Below are 21,146 nucleotides of genomic sequence, written 5' to 3' on the forward strand. Positions count from 1 at the left end.
TTAAAGAATCAACCTGCCAATGCAGGAGACCCAGGTTTGATCCCTGGGTCGAGAAGATCCCCTGGAGAAGGGAACGGCTACCCACTCCAGTATTCTGGTCTGGGAAATCCTATGGACAGAGAAGCCTGGCAGGCTACGGCCTGTAGGCCAGGCTACAGTCTGTAGCGCAGCAGAGTTGGACCTGACTGAACAACTAAACCACCACCACCACTAGTTGAAAAAAAAAAAGACACACAATCAAAAACTTTCCTCTTTTCACTCACATTTTCTTCACTAATTAGTTGCTAACATTTTCTCTGTACAGGTTTAAATGGTTTTCAAATGAAACTGTTCTTCAAAAGAGATCCCTTACCAGTAGAATGGAGTTTACCCATTTAAAATTTGATTATGTGACACGAGCCCTGGGAAGTCCTCTGTTCCTTTTCAGAGTAAACCCATTACTGCAGTTCTAATTATAGATAGTTGGATTCAGAGTGGTTATACACAGTGCACTCAATTCTAAAAGTCAAGCTGAGGGAGGTGGGAGAGGGGTTCAGGATGGGGAACACACGTAAATCCATGGCTGATTCATATCAATGTATGGCAAAAACCACTACAATATTGTAAAGTAATTAGCCTCCAACTAATATAAATAAATGAAGAAAAAAAAAAGTCAAGCTGATCAACGACTGCTGAAGCAGTACTGGCTGTCAGGGGCATGCAAGTCATGTACCCATCAGGAGTCTCTTGACTTGCCTTTGAGAGTCCTACAACTGAAGCAGGAAGGGATGTTTTGAGATCACTTAGCCTAAGATTAGATGTTAGCTGGTGCTACTCAATCACCTCCTCAGGTAAGAACAAACCAATGAAAACTACAAGATCCCTTTCTTATTGAAATGTACTCTTCTAACTCGTGCTGATTAGGCTGTTAATTCATATTGTTTAATGATAATAAGCCAATTCTCCTTTGGTGTATTTTATGCTTTGAGTTTTTACCAGTCAAACAAAAGATGAAACAATATACTCTCTCTGGTTTTCTGTTACTCTCACAGCCTATGATTTTAAGCACTGCAGTGTGGTCTCCTAATTTAGAGAGAGTCTCTTCTGACTGTTGCCACCTCTATTTCCTTGGTCTTGCTTCTCAGTGAATATATATTTTCCAGTACAGGTGTTGTGTTTAAAATCTGATCGGGAAGGAATTAGGTCTTCATATTCTTTCACATAGTAATTCACTTTATAAGAAAAATAATCTCTTTCAAAGGAAAATATTTCTTTGGATAAAGACTTCTATGACATCAAAAAGTGAAAAAAAAATCTCATTAGGTGTCTAACAATGGAGGCATTGTTAATTCATTATAATTTAGTAATAGCAAAGAAAAAACTATGCCAATATTAGATCTTATTTACAAAGACCAAGTAGAAGCATGGAAAAATGCTTATTAAATTACATTAGGTTAAAAGAAAGATTGGGGCTTCCCTGATGGCTCAGATGGTAAAGAATCTGCCTGTAATGCAGGACACTGGGGTTTGATCCCTGGGTTGGGAAGATCCCCTGGAGAAGGGAATGACTACCCACTCCAGTATTCTTGCCTGGGAAATCCCATGGACAGAGGAGCCTGGTGGGCTACAGCCCATGAGGTCACAAAGAGTCAGACACGACTGAGTGACTAACACTTTCAGTTTTCAACAGAAAGATACATTTTGATTGTAACTACAAAAAATTTATACGCAAATGATAGTGAATAGAAAAGGGGAAGTGAAAATGAAAATTACTGTGTAAGGAGATGGGATTATAGGTGAATTTCTACTTTCCAAACTTTCTGCAATATCATGTTTCTATAATAAAAAAGTTAAAAGTTTGTGAAAGATGTACATTAACTGGCAATTTATAAAAATGACTTCTCTCTGAAGTTAGCTGCTGTAAATATTTAATTAACTTTCAAATATTACCACCTTAAAAAAAGCAACCCAAATTTTCATAGCACATCTATTTCCACCAAGTGTGGTAAAATAACTTTTTCCTTCTTTTTAAAAAGAGGAGTAAAATCAATATGCTAACCTGTTGAAGTTTACATAGCAGAACTAGAACTAGAAATCTAGGCAACGTTACTGCTGAGATTTCTTTTTTCTCTTCTGTATGTAAATACTCAGTGATAAACTTAGAAATACTAAATCTGAGTATTATAGTCCAGCTGTGACTTCAAGGAAACTGCCACTTACTGTGTGGCAGAAACGTTTTCATTAAAGGTAGCACATATGAAACCCAAATACATTTACAAAATACTTATCACTTACCTCTTTGGCTCTCTGTACTGCATCGCTCGGAGGATTCCTGATTTGTGGTGAAGACTTCGTGTTAATTTTGTCATACAGCTAAAAGCAAAGGAGAATATCCAATCAACATTCATAATTCTTGGCTAAAATTCAAAGCTTCATATTTATTATCTCACGAAACAATATTTTCCCCTTAAAAAGGCATGCTGATGACTGCAGTGGGATGTTCTTCTTAAATCTCTTATTCATTCAAATGAGACTTGTCAGGATGAGTGCTACGCCTATCTTTTAAAAAATCATCAATATTTCAGTAATCACAGCATTTTTTCCCTCTGATAGAAGCGACATTTAATAAGACGAATAGAGAGTAGAAAGAAAGAATGCTTTCTGGCCAAGACATGTCTGAAGGAATTTTCACAGAAATCTAAATCTTGGGAAAGGGCAAACCCAACTCCTTCTAGGAAGGAATGTTCTCATGAAAGGTTTATACTTATTTTACTAGGGCTGTTCATTAACAGTATCAGTGCTGGCATCCTTCAGCAAGAAATTAAGGACACAAACCTTTTTCCTTTTTAACCTGTAAATTTATAGATTACAAGAAGACACTGAAAAGAATCGATATTTTAAAAACTCCACAAATCTAAATGATCCAAAATTTAACTTTCTGAAGAAATTTTTTAGAGAAAAATGCCTGTAGTGTAGAAATGCAACTAAAATATTACTTTCTGCCTCAGATGAAACATCTCATTCAACAGTCTGCTTTGAAAAGTGAAAAGCTGAAAATGATCTTGGCTAGTCTGCCACTTCTATTTCCTAACTTCTCTAAAATAGGTGGGGGGTTTTGGAGGATTGGTTTTGGTTTTTTTTTTCCCTCTCCTTCTACGTGTACCAGTGCCAGTGTAGAGGTCAAATACTGTAAACATCCTCCAGATTACAGTTAGACTTGTTTATACTGATGCAAGATAAAACTTTACGACTTGTAAATATTTGAGCCATACCATACATAAAAATTCCTAATGAGTGACAGGCAGACAGATAGGACAAATAAATAAATAAAGCCTAATGATAGCAATGTGAAGATATAGCAGTGATCATTTGAAAATGTCAGCATTAAGAAAGTACTACTAAATTAGAGCTTAAATACTGGGAAGACCCAGAGGGAGGCGGGAGGGGGGGTCGGGATGGGGAACACATGTAAATCCATGGCTGATTCATGTCAATGTATGGCAAAAACCACTACAATATTGTAAAGTAATTAGCCTCCACGAATAAAAATAAATGGAAAAAAAAGAAGGCTAGTAAAATATTGGTCTATTTAAAGTATTATATTAACATTTAGAGAACTAGCAATATGTGGCTCATTTATAAATGTTTACTCAAATCCCTGTAGCATACATGAGCGCAGTCTCTGTCCTCTGAATGGCTTTCATCTCTAAAGACTGTGAATTCTGAAATTTTGAACCAGTGAATATTATTTTTCAATAGAAATAATATTATACACTGTGTCGGTTCCCAGACTAGTCTACAGAGACAAATTAAATACTGTACATCTGCAATAAAAAGTAGGAGGGGAAAAGAACCCAACCCTCCAAAAGTAAGGAATTGTAAGTTAAAAATAAAAAACCACATTTAAAATAGCTAACACTTAGACTTCCCTGGTAGCTCAGGCTGTAAAATAGCTAACACTTAAAATATCACCTGACATGTCATCATATTAATAATCAAACAAAATAAAAAATATACATGGATAATGAAAAGATTTTTAAAACTCTTGAATGCTGTTTAAAAACAGACCAAATTTAATTTGAAGCTTTATAAGTTGTTGGCACTGTCATTTATAATTACAATGTCTTTATAATGCCTAATTTTATCATAAAGAGTCTTGCCTTTTTCTTGACCAACTGAAAGTCGCTCAGTCGTGTTCAACTCTTTGCGACCTCATGGACTATACAGTCCATGGAATTCTCCAGGCCAGAATACTGGAGTGGGTAGCCTTTCCCTTCTCCAGGGGATCTTCCCAACCCAGGAATCAAACTGGGGTCTCCTGCACTGCAGGCAAATTCTTTACCAACTGAGCTATCAGGGAAGCCCTGCCTGACCAAGGACTATTACTAATGTTACTTTCAAAAATTTCAACCATGATTAATTTCTATTTACACATTTAATAAACGCACATTAGTTTTTAACTCACAAAGCAACAAAAATTCCAAGCTCCCAGAATCACTCTATCACTGGAGGCTTTTTATTTTTGGCTTGGTCTTACAATGTGGTTCCTTGGGTGAGTGAATCTTGAGAACAAAGACGGGCTCTCTTTGTTTATCACCCACCCTTTGTCGCCTACCTCCATCTATCATATACAAAGTATACTTAGAATGATGGGGTTTGGGGACTTGGCCTGCTGTCTTAGACTTTCAGCTAAAGCCCACAGCTAAGCTGCCAGGCCATCCCTCTAGGACTTGCTGAAAGGTGGCTAAATTGGTCCTTCCATACTCATCCCAGCACCCTATTTTGCCTGACATGTGGTGTTTGGGGTCCCAAGTATAAAGAGCATCTTTCCTGGTTGGAGGCTGCCTGGGGCAGTCCTTGATGGCAGGGTGAGAGGTCAATAGCAGGGCAGCCCACACTTGCAGTGCATGTTGTGGCAAGAATGTGTGTTTCCCGTGAGTCCGGGAGCTGCCTCAGAATGTAATCTGGCTAGAGCCATCTTGGTGGAACCCTGACCAAGAGGGTTGTCTGCACAGAGCAAGGGGACCCAGAAGTGCCTGTGGGGTCACGGCTGAAGGCAGGAGCTGAGAGGGTGCTGCCGGGGCCAGCTGCAGAGTACACCAATGACGCAGAGGCGATCTGGGACTGAGACAACATCTGGATGCCTGCCACACCCTGGGCGCTAACAGCCAAGAGAGCACTGGCTGCCTGAGGGACATGACTACAGGACCTGCTGTTTAACTGTTTTTTCTCTTTTCTATGATCAGACAGACTCTTGAGTCCTTCGACATTCAGAACAGCACCTACTATGAGACTGAGTACATAGTAGATGTTTAATAAATGTTTCTTAAAAAAAAAAAAAAGAGTATTTAGCTGGTGTATAGGAACTGTAAATGGATAATTAAAAAAAAAGAAACAGAGCAGGAATACTTATTTTAACTTTCTTTAGGAACCAGATATCATGGATCATCTTTCTGACTGCACAGTTAAAAGCCTTCCCTCAAAATTAAGAAATTTAGACCACATTTAATTCTTTTAATTTTTTTTGCTATGCTTCAGGCCCTACTTCAAAAATTTTTCAAGGTAAAAGAGATCTTAGATATTGACATGATTCAACTCCTCCATTTTAAAAAAGAGAGAGCTGACATCCGGTGACATGAAGTGAGCACACAGCATCCGGGAGCCAGAGTAGCAGGGAAGAGACCGGCCACCTGATGTGTGGTGTTCTTTCTCTCACACAATAGTACCATGGCTTGTATTAGAATTCAGCAACACAGTCTCATGAGAGGGAGACACCTTCAGCAAATATTTGGGGAAAGAACTGTAGAAAATGCCATTTATAGGCTGTAGGGAGAAAAAAGTAATAACTAAATGTGATTTGAAAGATATTAGGCCTCAGTGAGTGTCTTTGTCTTTAGAGAATATTCCTGAGATTACTATATAGAGATTATATTATATATTATCATATATAAATGCTTTAAAAAAAAAAAAGAAAGATATTAGACAATCAATTGCAAGCCTTGCCCTATTAAAGAAAGTTTAGAATCCTCATCCTTGCCCAGCCAAATGATGAACATTTCAGGTTTTGTGGGCCATATGGACTCTGTCACAACCACTCAACCCTGCTGTGTGTGTGAAGGCAGCCATTAATATTCCATAAATGAATGTGCATGGCTGGGTTCCCATAAAACTTTATTTACAAAAACAGGTGGCTGGCTGGATTTGGCCTGACAGCTGTAGTTGCCAACACGTGCTCTAGAAGCTCAAATTGAAGGTGAACTGAAATGATAAAAATATTTCCATTGGTTGGTTGCTTCCTTGCCATCTGAAGACTTCAAGTGTGTTTGTAAAGCTGAGGTGTAGAGGGTGAGGCAGAGGGAGGAAAGAATGTTAATAAATTATTCCTAGAGAGAAAACAAGAATGAATGTCTTAGGGTTTTTCTCTTTCTAATGCAATTATAGTTACGCAAGTTCAGCACTTTTTATTAAAATGCACACACGCACACACACAGCCCAAGGCAAAACGAGGAAATGTGAACAGCTGCAAGGGGAACAGACTGTTTCACACTGTGTCACTCCCAGACAGGCCTGCTTACTGCCAGTGTCTGGCGCTGGGTCATATACGACCCCACACGGCTGCATGGACACGCTTCATCTGTCTGTCTTAAGGAGTATAAAAGCACAGTTCCGTTAAGAGGCCACATTCTATATTTGAGATGGGTTGTTTTTGTATGAAAGCAGAATAAAGCTGGTGGTCATACTAAATTGAACTCTGCTGAGATTGTACTTTCAAACATAATGATGGTGAAATAAGTTAATGTTATTTTTTTATTTACATGCAAAACAATAAATCAAGTTTCTTTTTTGTTTTTTAACCCTACTCCATGGTACCTCACTGTCTTCTGATTTCTTTCATCAAATAGAAGCTTCTGTTTTGTTCATAGTTTATACACAGCACTTAGCAGTATCAACATTTAAAACGGAATGGTTGGTGGAGAACCTATAAAATGACTATCACCAGGTTAGATGTCCCACTAACTTTCTAGCAGAGAGAAAACCAAACCTTAAGGACCAGAATATACTTTAGATGAGAAAGATTATGACTTTTGCAACTAGGCTATAGATGTGAGCCAAATAATGAAAGGATTTGTAGAGTTGCTGGAACACAAAAGTTCATTAAGCTACCACCATCTTACCACCTAAATCAAAGATATCAAAGAGAGTCCCTGCTGGAAAAGAATTAAAGTTTTCAAGAGTCAAATACTTAGCTGCAAATTATGCAATGAAATGTGTCTGTAATCTTAGTAAAAAGATAATAACAGTGTTCACAAGTCTATACTGCACAACAATAATGGGAATTGAAATGACTTGCTCTGGAAACAGACTATCAAATTAAGAATTTCTTAATAGTTGCTGTGAAGAAGCTAGGTGATTAGGAACAAAGTTCCAATGTTGCATCTTTTCAATGAACCCAGCAGATCAGCCATTGATATCCAACAGTATTTTAAAAAATACATTTGAGAACTGGAAAAATGTTAGGGAAAGGTGATTTAATACTAAAATATAAGGAACTGATATTCAACTACTGTGCTGGAGGTGGTCTTCTGAAGCTAGAAATCAGAGAACATCTGAGCTCTAAAGAACTACTTTTCCTGCTCAAGTTTATGTATCAACTCACTGTCTTTAGGTTAAAAATATAAAAATGTCCTCTCAAAGATCTTTAGTGTCATTAAACATGACACAGTCACAAAATGAAAAGACAACCTACTGAATGGGATAAAATACTTGCAAATAATATGACTGTTAAGGGGCTAATATCCAACATTTATAAATAACACATATACAACTCAACATCAAAAAAAAGAAAAGAAAAAAATAACTACAATGTGATTAAAAAAATGGGCAGAAGAACTGAATAGGCAATTTTCCAAAGAGGAAATGCAGATGACCAACAGGCACATGAAAAGACACTAAGCATTGCTAATCATCAGGGAATTGAAAATGATAACCTCAGTGAAATATCACCTCACACCTGTTAGAATGGCTATCATCAAGAAGAACATAAATAACAAACGTTGGTGAGGATGTGGAGAAAAGGGAACCCTAGTATGCTGTTGGTAGGAATGCAAATTGGTACAGCCACTGTGGAAAATAGTATGGAGGTTCCTCAAAAAACTAAAAATACAACTACCATATGATCTAGCAATTCTATTCCTGGCTACGTTTCTTTAAAAAAAAACACACTAATTGGAAAAGATACATGCACCCCAATGTCATAGCAGCATTATCTACAATTGCCAAACTATGGAAGCAACCCAAGTGTCCATCAATAGATGAATGGATAAAGAAGATGTGGTGTGCGTGCATGCGCGTGCACACACGGACACGCACACACACACACACACAATAGAATACCACACAGTCATATAAAGTGTGAAACCTTGCCATTTGCAGCAGACATTATGCTAAGTGAAATAAATCAGACAGAGAAAGACAAATACTGTATGATATCACTTCTAGGTGGAATTTAAAAATAAAACAAACTAGTGAATATAATAAAAAAGAAAGACACATAGAGAACAAACCAGTGATTACCAGTGAGGAGGGGATTAAGAGGGATAAACTATTAGGTATAAAGTAAGCTACAAGGATATACTGCACAACACAGGAATATAGCCAGCATTTTATAATAACTATGAACTATAGTCTTTAAAAATTGTGAATAACTAATTGTACTGTGCTTAGTTGCTTAGTTGCTTAGTTGTAGTACTGTGCTATGCTTAGTTGCTCAGTCATGTCTGACAATTTGCAACCCTATGGACTATAGCCCGCCAGGCTCCTCTGTCCATGGGGATTCTCCAGGCAGAAATACTGGAGTGGATTGCCATACCCTCCTCCAGGGGATCTTCCCAACCCAGGGATGCAACCCAGGTCTCCTGCACTGCAGGCAGATTCTTTACCATCTGAGCCACCAAGGAAGCCCCACTAATTGTATACCTGTAACATATAATATTATATGCCAACTATACTTCAGTTTAAAACAATGACATAGTTGAAACTTGGAAAACAGCAGTATATTTTACAGTGGTGTAAAGATTGTGTGATGGGAAACATTAAGTGTGAAATAAACACACTACAAAATTTAAAATGGCATTTTCAAATATTTTAGGAGCTACAATTAAACTTCGGGAAGAACTTATATAGCCTGTCTATCTTACAAACCTAAAGACGATTATGCATCATTGGGATATTATGATGTAGAAAAGGAAATTAAATCACTGAATGCACTTTGCTCTCACAGGATTAAATAATGCCTATTCTATCAGCATAAAAAATTTCCTAACAGTTTATATTTTGTAAAATTTCTAAAAATCAATTCAATTAAAATAATTGAAGAAAGCACTCAAAGATTAGCCATGCCGATGACTCTCCATCTGAAATGGAGATAATATATTCCATTCACTTGATGAGCGTTCTTTCATTATCTGTACATGATCCTTCACAATTTGTACTATGTATTAACTTCCCCTCTAAAAGTTCAGAAAACATGCAAATAGCTAAATTTTATAAATCTTAAACTAAATTTGTTTCTCACTTGAAAAAAACACGTGTCAAATCCACAAATCTAGTGATGGTAAGTAGCAAGAGTCACACCTCAGAATTTAGATTTTTCCTAGAGAAAGATTCAGGGCTGCTACCAATATTATGGCCCAGTTTAATACTGGATAACTCAAGTTAGAAATGGACACCCAATGGAGTTTACTTAGTGGCCAATAAGAATGTTGCTGGAAACCCTTAGATCAAGTTTTAGAAAATCATGGTGGGGGTGTATACCCTTTTGAGTCTTAGGACTGGCTTAGTGGCCTAGTGATATACTGCTATATCACTAGTGGCCTAGTAATATACTGCTCTACCTAAATCCATTATGAAAGTTTTCTTCTGATGGCAAACAGGAAATTAAAAATCAATATATCTGGGCCATTTTAAGATTTCCTGAAAGGGTTGCAAAATACACTGGATCTTGACAGCAAAATCCTCCCAAGGAGGCCCCTGTTTAGTTTAGGTTTTCCTTGTCTGTGTACAGAGCTGCTTGTGTTTCAATCCTATTAGAACATTGCTCTTTCAGGGATTTATCTTTGATCCAAGAAATTAAGGCTTGCTCAACCTCCTAGTTCAATCTAAAAAGACTGTTGATGGCCCAACAACATAGGCCACTGTGGTGGATTTCTGTTCAGTTGGCTGCTCGCTCTGAGAAACTCAAATAGTGGCCTCAGATGACCTAACTTGACTGACCTCACTTGGTCTTTTTCAGTTGGCCAATAACTCTAAAATGAAGCCTTGTAAGAAACAAATCATAATGCCTATTCTTAAGCAAGCAAAAGAAAGCATGAAGAAAAATAACCAGTTAGATGATACAGGCAGGCTTTATTTTACTTTTAATTTTACTTTTACAGGCAGGCTTTAATTTTACTCTTGGATCTAGTATTTGAAAGTGCCCTAGGGCACTTTCAAATACTAGATCCAAGAGTTTTCCCAAATGTGAGAAATTTCACTATGATATACATTTCTTTTCCATAAAAAATCTATTAACATTTTTTAAAAAGTGCTAAAACCTCATTTCCTAAGGTGTTCTTCTGAAACATCTACATTAGTAGCTAAATAATATTTAGGGTAACTGAATATCCTATTATTAATTTGCTGTTTTGAAAGAAAATATTTACATTAGGTATGTCATACGATATTTCATTCCTGAGACAGTTCAATAAGTTTTGACTTAGGATATGAATTATTTTGTATAAGGAAACACCAAGCATTGGTACAAGGAGCTGTAGCAAAAATGAATTTCTGTTGTGGGAAGTTAAAAGAGAACAAAAAAGACAGTCTGGCAGAAGTGGTTTTATGAGATAATGTTTGAAGGACCACAAAGAGAAGAAAGCAATTATGTTCTTGGATGTGAAGGCTGCAAGCCAACCACATTGAACATTCTTCAACTGAGCATACCACATTCTTTTCTGGGGGAACCCCTCCCCCAACCCTTCCCTTGGGAACAGCATGAAGAAGAATCAGAGCCTGTTGCACTTGGAAGGCTTTTTGAACATTCCTCTGCCTTCTGGTAAAGTGGACTATAATGTTACAAAAATAGAAGAACACTCAGTGGGAAATACTGATGCTGGGGACAAGCTGACTCTTGGTATTTTAGAGTAAATTCCAATCACTCTTTTAGGAAGTGATGCACCTGGACAAATAAGGGAATGAGAGGGACTGCTGTAGTTAACAACAGTTTCAGTGAAAATCACACATTCCTTTCAGAGAGATGCATATCATAGGAGCTAACCTGGAGAGCACAGAGAGAGCAATTGCCTGGGGATGAAACTAAGGCTGAATTCCCCACTACTGGCCACTTTAACCTGGAGGATTTGGCTTTTCCAAGTATATAATTATCTACCACAAAATATTGATATTGGATGAATGGATAAACAAAATGTGGTATACACACAAGATGGAGTATTTTTCAGTCTTTAAAAGGAAGGAGATTCTGATACATACTACAACAAGGATGAACCCTGGCAACACTATGTTTGGTGAAATAAGCTAGTCATAAAAGAACAAATAAGGTATGATTCCACTTCTCTGAGGAATCTACAGCAGTCAAATTCCTTGAGACAGAAAGTGGAATGGTGGCTGCCAGGGGCTAAGGAGAGGGGGAAATGGTTTATTTACATCTTCCTTACTTTCTTTCACCAATGGTTATAGTTTTTGGTGTATAAGTCTGATATCTCTTTTATTCAATTATTTTATCCTTTACAATAGTATTATAGTTTTAAAATTTTATCTTCACTTTATTCATTGCTTTTATATAAGAGTATAGTTAATTTTTGTATGTTGATCTTGTATCCTGCAGTTTTGCTAACCTTGCCTATTAGTTCTAGTAGATCTTTTGTAGTTTCCTTAGGATTTTCTATACACAAGAATATATCTCTATGAGAACATGGTTTTACTTCTTTTCCAGGCTGCATGTCTTTAATTTCTTTTTCTTGATTTACTGCACTGGCCAGAAGCACCATAAAAATATTAAATAGAAGTGGTAATAGTGGAAAATCCTTCCATTGTTTCTAGTTATATTAGTTTTCTATTACTGCTTAACAAATGACCATATTCCTAGTAGCTTTCCCCACCCCCTTTAATTGTATTGATATTTACATTAAGAATGAAGAAAAAAAGTGAAACAGATCACCAGCCCAGGTGGGATGCATGAGACAAGTGCTCGGGCCTGGCGCACTGGGAAGACCCAGAGGGATCGGGTGGAGAGGGAGGTGGGAGGGGGGATCGGGATGGGGAATACATGTAACTCCATGGCTGATTCATGTCAATGTATGACAAAACCCACTGCAATGTTGTGAAGTAACTAGCCTCCAACTAAAAAAAAAAATTGAAAAAAAAAAAGAATGAAGAAAAACTAATTTGAAAATATTTAGGTCAGATGATATTTCTAGTTCTCTTTATCTCAGGAATGTTGTTTTATATGACACTTTCCTATTGATACTAATATTTTGATACGTTGATGGAAACAGACATTGGAGTTTTTGCCCATCCAGTTAAAAACAGAGGAATGAGACCCCCCATGTCTAAAGCAAGCTTCAGGGTACTTCAGTCTCCAGCCCCAGGAGGCAGGGGGCACACTGACTCACCACCCAGATGGTTTCATATTTGCTGAAGTTTACTCTTTAAGACTAAATGGGACCCTGGGACGGCACCAGTAGCTCTGCCTCTAAAGGTCCTCAGGCTTTATTTTTGCAGACATGTAAGTGCAAATCGACCAGACTACAAATCCATGGGAAACTTAGCTTTGGTATTTCCTGACTGGTAACCTATTTAAACATCCAAACTCAACACTGTATCAACTTACTTCTCAGACCCCAGATTGCTCAAAAACATCAAATTATTGCAGAAGTTCCATGTTTTTCCCTATTAGGAAACTTGTGAGTTCTAAAAATACACTATTTCCAAATATGACTACCAATTTAATATCTTTAAAAAAGCAAAACAGTAAATCATGAGTTGTAGTTTTCCAGTGTTAACTCCAGGTCAGATAGAAAAACTTTCTAAGTCTCCCTAAGAAGCAAAAAAAAAAAAAAAAAACAATCATAATAAAGATGTTAATAATATAAAATATGGAGGATTAAAGATATCAACTCATTTCTACCACAATATTTTAAAATATTATTTTATTATAAAAATTGCTTATAATATAAAACTGCTAAATTGCTATTATAGCTAGTCTTTGCATTATTAATCTAACCACTGATTTTTTTAAAGAACTTCTCAAGAAAATAATCTTAATTAAGTGGGGCATCACATTTACCATGGAAACAGCAGTCTGTAACAAATGCTAACAGCTGCTCAGAGGTATGACAGATGGTGGGTGAATGTTTAAAACTTAGTTGTCAAAGTATGGCAGAGAGAAATAAATGTGTAATTTAACAATGTTTTGTAACATTGTTGACTTACAAAATAAACATTAATTCTGTACTAGGAAAATTTCTACAAGAACTTTATAAAACTGAGAATCACCACCAAATAACGTTTGCAAAATACTTTATATCTGGAAAAAACTCTTGATTTTTCAGCCCACTGAAAATGCATCCATCATCTCACCATCCAGTGTATCATATACAAGTTCCAAAACTGATTCAAAATATTAGTAAAAGAGATAATTACACTTTAACATCAATTCCCAAGAAAGAAGGTCTAACTAATGAACAACAGGGTAACACTTCATTATTTTATATTTGATTTTTATAATTTGCACTCATACTTGAAAAATCAATTCAGGGCAAAATTAGTTTTCCATGCTGTGCTGGGCTGGAGATTCTCCCCTCAAATTCATGGCTACCTGGAATCTCAGAATGTGACCTTATTTGGAAATCAGGTCTTTGCAGATAGTAATTAATTAGGATGAGGTCATATTGGACTAGAGAGGGTCCTAAATCCTGTGACTAGTATCCTTATAAGAAGGCCCTGTGAAGACACAGAATCACACACATACAGAGAACACCCTGTGAAGATGGCAGCAGAGACTGAAGTACTGCAACTACAAGCCAAAAAACACCAAGGATTGCAGGCAACTGCCAGAGCAAGGGAGGATTCTTCCCTGGAGCCTTGGAGGGAGCATGGTTCTGCTGGTACCTGACTTAAGACTTCTAGCCTCCGGAAGTGTAAGAATAATCTGTTATCTTAGTGAAAGTCACTCAGTCGTGTCCGACTCTCTGTGACCCCATGGACTGTATAGAGTTCTCCAGGCCAGAATACTGGAGTGGGTAGCCTTTCCCTTCTGCAGGGGATTTTCCCATCCCAGGGATTGAACCCAGGTCTCCCGCATGGCAGGCGGGTTCTTTACCAGCTGAGCCACAAGGGAGGCCCAATTGGTTATCTTAAGCCACTCCATTTGTGGCGGCTTTAGCAAACACACTCCAAAGTGTATTTTATTAATACTGATCTATGTATTTCATATACAGAGCATCACTGTGCCAGTGCTTTAAATCTTTGAAAGTAGAAATATTGGAACAAGCTGGACCAGGCACAGTTCCTCCTCTTTATCTCTTCCTACAAAATGAGAATCAGCATATGTGTGCCAGGGTAAACTAGTTGAATAGCAAATATTTAGACATTCTGGATCTATTTCTAACTACAGATTATACTAGAATTCAAATCAGAAAGCGTTTCCTCCCTCAGTGGAACCCACAGTGTTTCTCCTTTTGTTTTAATGTAAATTTTTTCCATATGACAGATATTTTGTTTCCTTCAAACTAATTCTTGAACTGTTTCTTCAAATTCTGAGGTTGTTACTATTTTAAAGGCATGGCTAGAAAAAACAGAGTGCTACACAATCTTTTATCTTCTGCAGGAACTTAACCTTGTTTTGTTTAGTCAGCTGAAAAATCATGGCTGCAGGCTTAGCGATTGTGAGTGTTATTGAATTAGTAGAAATTATTTAAGTATAATAAAAATATTTCATGAAATGACTCAGTGAGATTAAAGTAGCAATCAAGACATGGTCCACAAAACAAGGCCACTAGGTGTCACTGCTTGGAATTCTTGAAAAGGAACCAACAGAGATTCTGCAAAACAAAACAATCTGATTCCAAGAACACCAGAAGGAAGGAGAATGATGGTTAAAGTTGAGAAGCTTCTTCTCAAGTGTTGGTCTGTACAATGATCCTTTTTTGTTAGGCAGATCATAAGTACTGAAGTATTTAAACATTTTTCAATGGCTAGACTTCTCTAAATGGCAGCCATTTGAGCACTTTATGGATCTCATGATTGAAATGTCGTCTGTTAACTCTGAAACAAGAGCTTAATGAGCCATATTTAAGGGCTGTAGATCATGGGGGCATTATCTCATTCAGGATGATTGAGTTTTCGTTGAAGGATGGCTCAGTTTGGATCAAATGCATCCCAACACTGCCCAGAGCTGGTCTTACAGTCAGTCATCTCAGGAGAGTTCTGGGCTTCACATGTAGTACTTGTCTGCAAAATTCTTAAGATGTGATGTCTTTGGGGGAGCACAGCTCATTTTCAGGCCACCGGCTCCTTTTCAAATAGAGATGCATTGATGGGGCAGATACTGATACAGACACTTCTCTAAGTTTATAATTAATAAAAATCCAAAGGAACTTTAAACACATTTTTCCTTATGAAAATCTATGAATCTCTCCTGAAGTGGTGACAATGTCTACCCAAGAATGCAGCAGTTATTCAAAATAAATATTTGCAGTGAGGTCTGAGAAGTTTAGCATTGGATGGTAATGGCGGCCTGGCTCAGTTCCAAAGTTCAGTCTGCGTTTGATTATCTGCCCCTCTTTGTAGAAGCTAGCAATGTTCTTGTATTTCCTCTGCAGTCTCAAGCTTGGTATGCTCAGTTACATTAAGTAAGAAGACTACAGCTCTGAAAACTAATTTGGGCTTCTCTTAGCCTTTAAATGACAAAAAGTCCTTGATCTAAAGAAGGCCAGTAAATCTTAGCACTGACTAGCACTGAAATAAACCAAATCTCCATGATCTGCTGTAGCTTCTTTCAAATATCCTACTTACTAGTTTTAGCAAAAGCTATGACTTGTATGGAAAATTCACAACTCTCACAACTTTCTGCATCTGGGACTTCCCTGGTGGTCCAGTGGTTAAAACTCTGCACTTCCACTATAAGGGGTGTGGGTTTGATCCCTGGCTGGGAAATTCCTATATGCCTTCGCAAAACAAACAAAAAAAAAACAAAAAAAACACAAAAACCAAAACCAAAAAGAACAAAACTTTCTGCATCATATGAAACAATGATAAAGAATAGATATTTAAATAACCAAGGAAAAGAGGTCAAACTAATTCAAATAACACATCAACAAAAACAATGATGACAAAACAAAGAAGGAGAAAATGGAATGCTAGGAGCTATCCACAAAATAGAATGCATTTCAAGGGCTTTTAAGTGTCCAAAGAAAATAACAAGTTATTTGAAATAAATTTAATCTGAAATGTTCTCAAATTACTTAAGATAAATTACACTAAGGAGAAAACCCATTTCCTTATCTTCCTGGGCACATTTTTTAGCTTTACTGAAGTATAATTGACAAATAAAATTGCAATATATTTAAAGTGTACTACATGATGATTTGATAAATGTAAACATTGTGAAAGGATTCTAACAATCAAGTTAATTAATACATCCATCACTTCAAATATTTATCATTTCTTGGAGATGAGAATACTTAAGTTCTAATATCTTAGCAAATTTCAATTATAAAATACAGTGGTATCAACTATAGTCACCATTCTATACATTAGATCCTCTGACCTTATTTATCTTAGAACCAAAAGTCTGTACCCTTTTACCAACTTCTCCCCATTTTCCCCACTTCCCAGCCTGGGAAACCACCATTCCACTTTGCTCCTAGGAGTTCGACTTTTTAAAAAAATTGATACTATGCAGTATTTGTCTTTCTCTGTCTGACTTATTTCAATTAGCACATTTAAAAACTATTTCCCTTGTATGGCTGAGTCCCTTAGCTGTTTACTTGAAACTATCACAACATTGTTAATTGGCGGTAGCCCAATCCAAAATAAAAAGTTCAAAAAAACAAAAAAAAACACCAAAAAAACCAAACCTATTTCCCAGCTCTCTTGCAGCTACTCAAGCATGTAACTAGTATTTGCCAATAGAACATAGACAACTCTAATACAGCCCACTTGCTACCCTGACCCTTCAAAATTTTCCATTTTTTCTCATCTGCTGGCTAGCTGCAAAGGATACAGTGGAAGAAGCCTGGATCCCTGAATGCCTGTGTGGAAGACTCTTCCTGCTTCTCTCCTCATCTACTACAGTTCACTGTGATATGAGCAAGAAATAAACTATTCTGTTAAGCCACTCAAATTTTAGGATTGCACGCTGTAGCAGTTACTCAGTCCTGAATTAATACATATACTATATTAAAATGTGTAACTATTAAAAATGGTAACTAACTTGATCAAATCTATAGATAGAAGCAACTGTGAGATACTATACTTGGTGGGAAGTTGAAACATACTGTGACACTCTTAGCTTGGCTTTTCCCAAACTGGTCCTTACCAATTTGGCAGGATTGTGAATGAAAATTCTCGGCCCAAATTAGTTTGAGAAATGCTATTAGAGTTAATCAGGTTTTTTGCTATAGGACATCTTAGAACTGCTATATACTAACACCTGTTGTGAATCCATATAAAGGGAATAAACAGCATAGCATTTCACAAACTTATACAGTCAGTAAAAAAATTTAACCAATAAATTTTAGATCTACTCCCCCCTCTTGAATGGCAACACCCACAGCTATCTCCCAGAACAATGCTCTGTAGACTACATTCTGGAAAATTTTGCATTACTTTAATTCATACCATATAATCGATTAATCAGTGAGCACCACAAAGTTCTAGGCATCCCAAAGCAAATTTTATTCTTATTAAGGGAAGATTTTTCTTGTAAAAAGACTAACATGAAAAAAAAAAAAAAGACTAACATGTACAAGTAGACTAATATGTGCTAAGAAAGGTATTTTACTTAAAACATGACTGAAATGAAGGCAGATGTGAACTGTCAGCTTCTGACTTGTATCTGTCAGTGCAGTCTGTCATATTTAATGATGGAATATATCCTTATGTTTTAAAGAGAGACACTGAGTTTATGAAAACCAGCAATGTTAAGTATGAGATATATGTGTGTGAATAGAGTCCACTGCACAATGTCTAACTTAATTCTTTCTCTCCTATACTAATGTTTGAGGTGCAATGCTTGAAAACAATATTTAGAAGCAATGAGAGGTAATCACAGCAAAGCTCAACAGATTCTTCCAAAGATATACATATATACTTAATTTTTTCCACTGTGACTTGTTAGGCTCTATTGCATTTGTACCATATATAAGATACTTAATTTTAGTTATGAATCTATGATGGATGACTTCCTGCATTTCTCACAGATGGACAGCAACTGAAAAAGGACTGTTATGGTAACTGTTCAGTTTACCAAAAAAAATTAATAAAGAGAAAGACTTACATCTAGTAGTGTGTGAAGATGCTGATCCTGGAAAACACTGTGTAGAAAATCTAAGTCCTTTTCACTGCAGTCTGTAAGTGCATGAATCTCTTCCAGGCTGTCCAGCACCTGTGACACTGCTCCTAAGGGGAACAAAGAGAAAAGAAACAGCCAGTAGAGAAAATCAGTGTCAAACTCACCTTCATAACCTAAATCTGACACTTCAGAACTGTGGGCTAACAAATTTCAAAGGTTCATGTCTTTACTGGAAAACAGACTTAAATGTGTTTCATATCACTTAATGATAGAGTATTTGCAGTGAATTTATGTTTTTAACAATGTATTTGCACGTTCCTCATTTTTTCAAAGTAAATTGCCTCTTGTCTTACTTGGATTAGGGCAATTCATCAACTACAACTGAGCTACTAGAAGATCTGGGTGCAGAAAGTTATACATCAGAAAGAGACTGTGGGTTCCACAGGACTCCATGATGTTTTGAAATATGATAGAAATAATGAAGGTGGTCATTTCACACAGGGGCTTTCCAACAAGAACAGAAGGTAAAGCCAGATGTAGATGTGAGAGACAAACCTTCAACTGGGAGCTCATGCTATGTAAAACAGGCTTCTAAGGATTAAAAAAAAAAGATTTATCTAATTATTTAATTTGGCGGTGCTGGGTATTAGTTGCAGCATGTGGGATCTAGTTCCCTGACCAGGGATCGAGCCCGGGCCCCCTGTACTGTGAGTGTGAAGTCTTAACCACTGGACCACCAGGGAAGTCCCTTTCTTAGGATTTTTAAGGATCAAACAACTAGCAAAAATTCCACTCCATTCTTTTTCCTCCCTTTACATACAAAATCAAGGGAACCAAGTTGTTCTCAGTTAATTGGGCCCCCTTTTACTAAGGGTGACTTCCCTGGTGGGTCAGACGGTAAAGCATCTGCCTACAATGCGGGAGACCCGGGTTCAATCCCTGGGTTGGGAAGGTCTCCTGGAGAAGGAAATGGCAACCCACTCCGGTATTCTTGCCTGGAAAATCCCATGGACGGAGGAACCTGATAGGCTACAGTCCATGGGGTCGCAAAGAGTCGGACACGACTGAGCGACTTCACTTTCACTTCACTTTACTAAGGATAGATGTACTGACTGACACTTTAGAATACCATAGTAGATATTAGGGGAAATAATTTTTGTAGGACAGTGTGGTTACTTTAAATTTCCTCTAATAACTGGGAATCCAGAGAGGTAGTAACAAAGTCTTAAAGTAACAAAGCCTTAAAGAAATGGTTAGCCTGTTCTACTCTGCAGACAACATGCACATATGCACTCCAGAGAAAGAAAAGCACCCTGAGAGTCTAGACTTCAGGACATTAGTGACACAGTGTTAGAGACAGTCTAACAATAAGTGCCGCACTGCACATGTAAATCTTAGATCTGTAGCTTTACACCAGCAGCAATTTTGCCTCTCAGGGGGACATTTGGCAATGTCTGGAAACACTTTTGATTGTCACAGCTGTGATGGTGGTCAGAGTGGGGAGATGGGGAATGGGGAAGAGTACTATTTTTCCAGAAAGCAATCTGATAATTTATACCAAAGAACCTCAAAAATGCTCATGTACTTTAATTCAGGATTTCTATTCACAAAAACTTACATTAAGGAAAAAATAGAAACTGTAGAAAAGATTTATGTGTCAGGATATCTATCATATAAAATGGATAAATACCTAATAATTAGAGAATGATTACATAAACTATAGAACATCCACGAAATGGAATATACAGTCACATGAAATTTGTTTTTGAAGAATTTTAAAGACAGAAATCTGCATGATATAAAATTTCAGAGTAGAAGGCAAAACCACATAAATTGTGTACCCCTAATTATAACTGAAAAAATACAAATTCAGAAAAAAACCAACAGAATGAAAACTGCCAAAAAGATAATAGTAATTATATTTATTTTTCTGCTTCTATTTCATTCTGTGTTTGTCCATATGTTCTAACGTTTCTACAACAGAAAAAAAGTTGCTATACAAGTAACTGCTTTTTTAATAGTATTTAATTATGTTAAAAATTTGGGGCTTAAGACACAGCAAGTGTTTATCTATCTGTAAATTACTGTAGCTAATTTTTAAAAAATTTGACTTTTCCCTTTCAGATAATTGTAGATCCACATGAACTTGTAAGAGATAATACGGAAAGATATCATGTACCCTTCACGCAGTTTTCCCATTGTGGTAACATCTTATAAACTGTCATATATCATAACCAGGAATATTGACATTGATATAGTCAAGCTACAGAATATTTCCATCACCCCAAGGATCCTTCATGTTGCCCTCTTATAACTGCAATAATTTCCCTCCTGCCCTTTCTACCTCCTAACCCCTACCTGGCAACTACTAACCTGCTCTCCATTTCTATAATTTTGTCATTTCAAGGGATCTATATAAATGAAACAATATGGTGTGCAACCTTTTGGAACTGGCTTTTTTGACTCAGCATAATTCTCTGGAAATTCATCCAAGTTGTTGCATGTATCAGTGGTTTAATCCTTTTTATTCCTGGGTAGTAGTCTATGGCAGGGATGTGCCACAGTTTACCATTAATCTGTTGACAGGACTGTGAAT

General features: G+C 36.9%; 1 protein-coding gene and 1 long non-coding RNA gene across 9 annotated transcripts in view; one reads left to right on the top strand and one right to left on the bottom strand.

Annotated features, from left to right (window-relative positions):
* Positions 1 to 21,146, bottom strand: part of CASK (calcium/calmodulin dependent serine protein kinase) — a 369,874-nt gene that overhangs the window by 60,257 nt on the left and 288,471 nt on the right. For all 8 annotated transcript variants that reach the window (XM_065915191.1, XM_065915189.1, XM_065915187.1 and 5 more), the window contains exons 11-12: positions 18,536 to 18,657; positions 2,275 to 2,352 (exon numbers count right to left, since the gene is read on the bottom strand). In XM_065915191.1, the coding sequence (XP_065771263.1) occupies positions 2,275 to 2,352; positions 18,536 to 18,657 (200 nt within the window). The remainder of the gene's footprint in view (positions 1 to 2,274; positions 2,353 to 18,535; positions 18,658 to 21,146) is intronic.
* Positions 1 to 21,146, top strand: part of LOC136153399 (uncharacterized) — a 103,429-nt gene that overhangs the window by 41,977 nt on the left and 40,306 nt on the right. The gene's annotated exons all lie outside the window — the stretch shown is intronic.

Source organism: Muntiacus reevesi, chromosome X (assembly GCF_963930625.1).
Source record: "Muntiacus reevesi chromosome X, mMunRee1.1, whole genome shotgun sequence".
Taxonomy (NCBI): domain Eukaryota; kingdom Metazoa; phylum Chordata; class Mammalia; order Artiodactyla; family Cervidae; genus Muntiacus; species Muntiacus reevesi.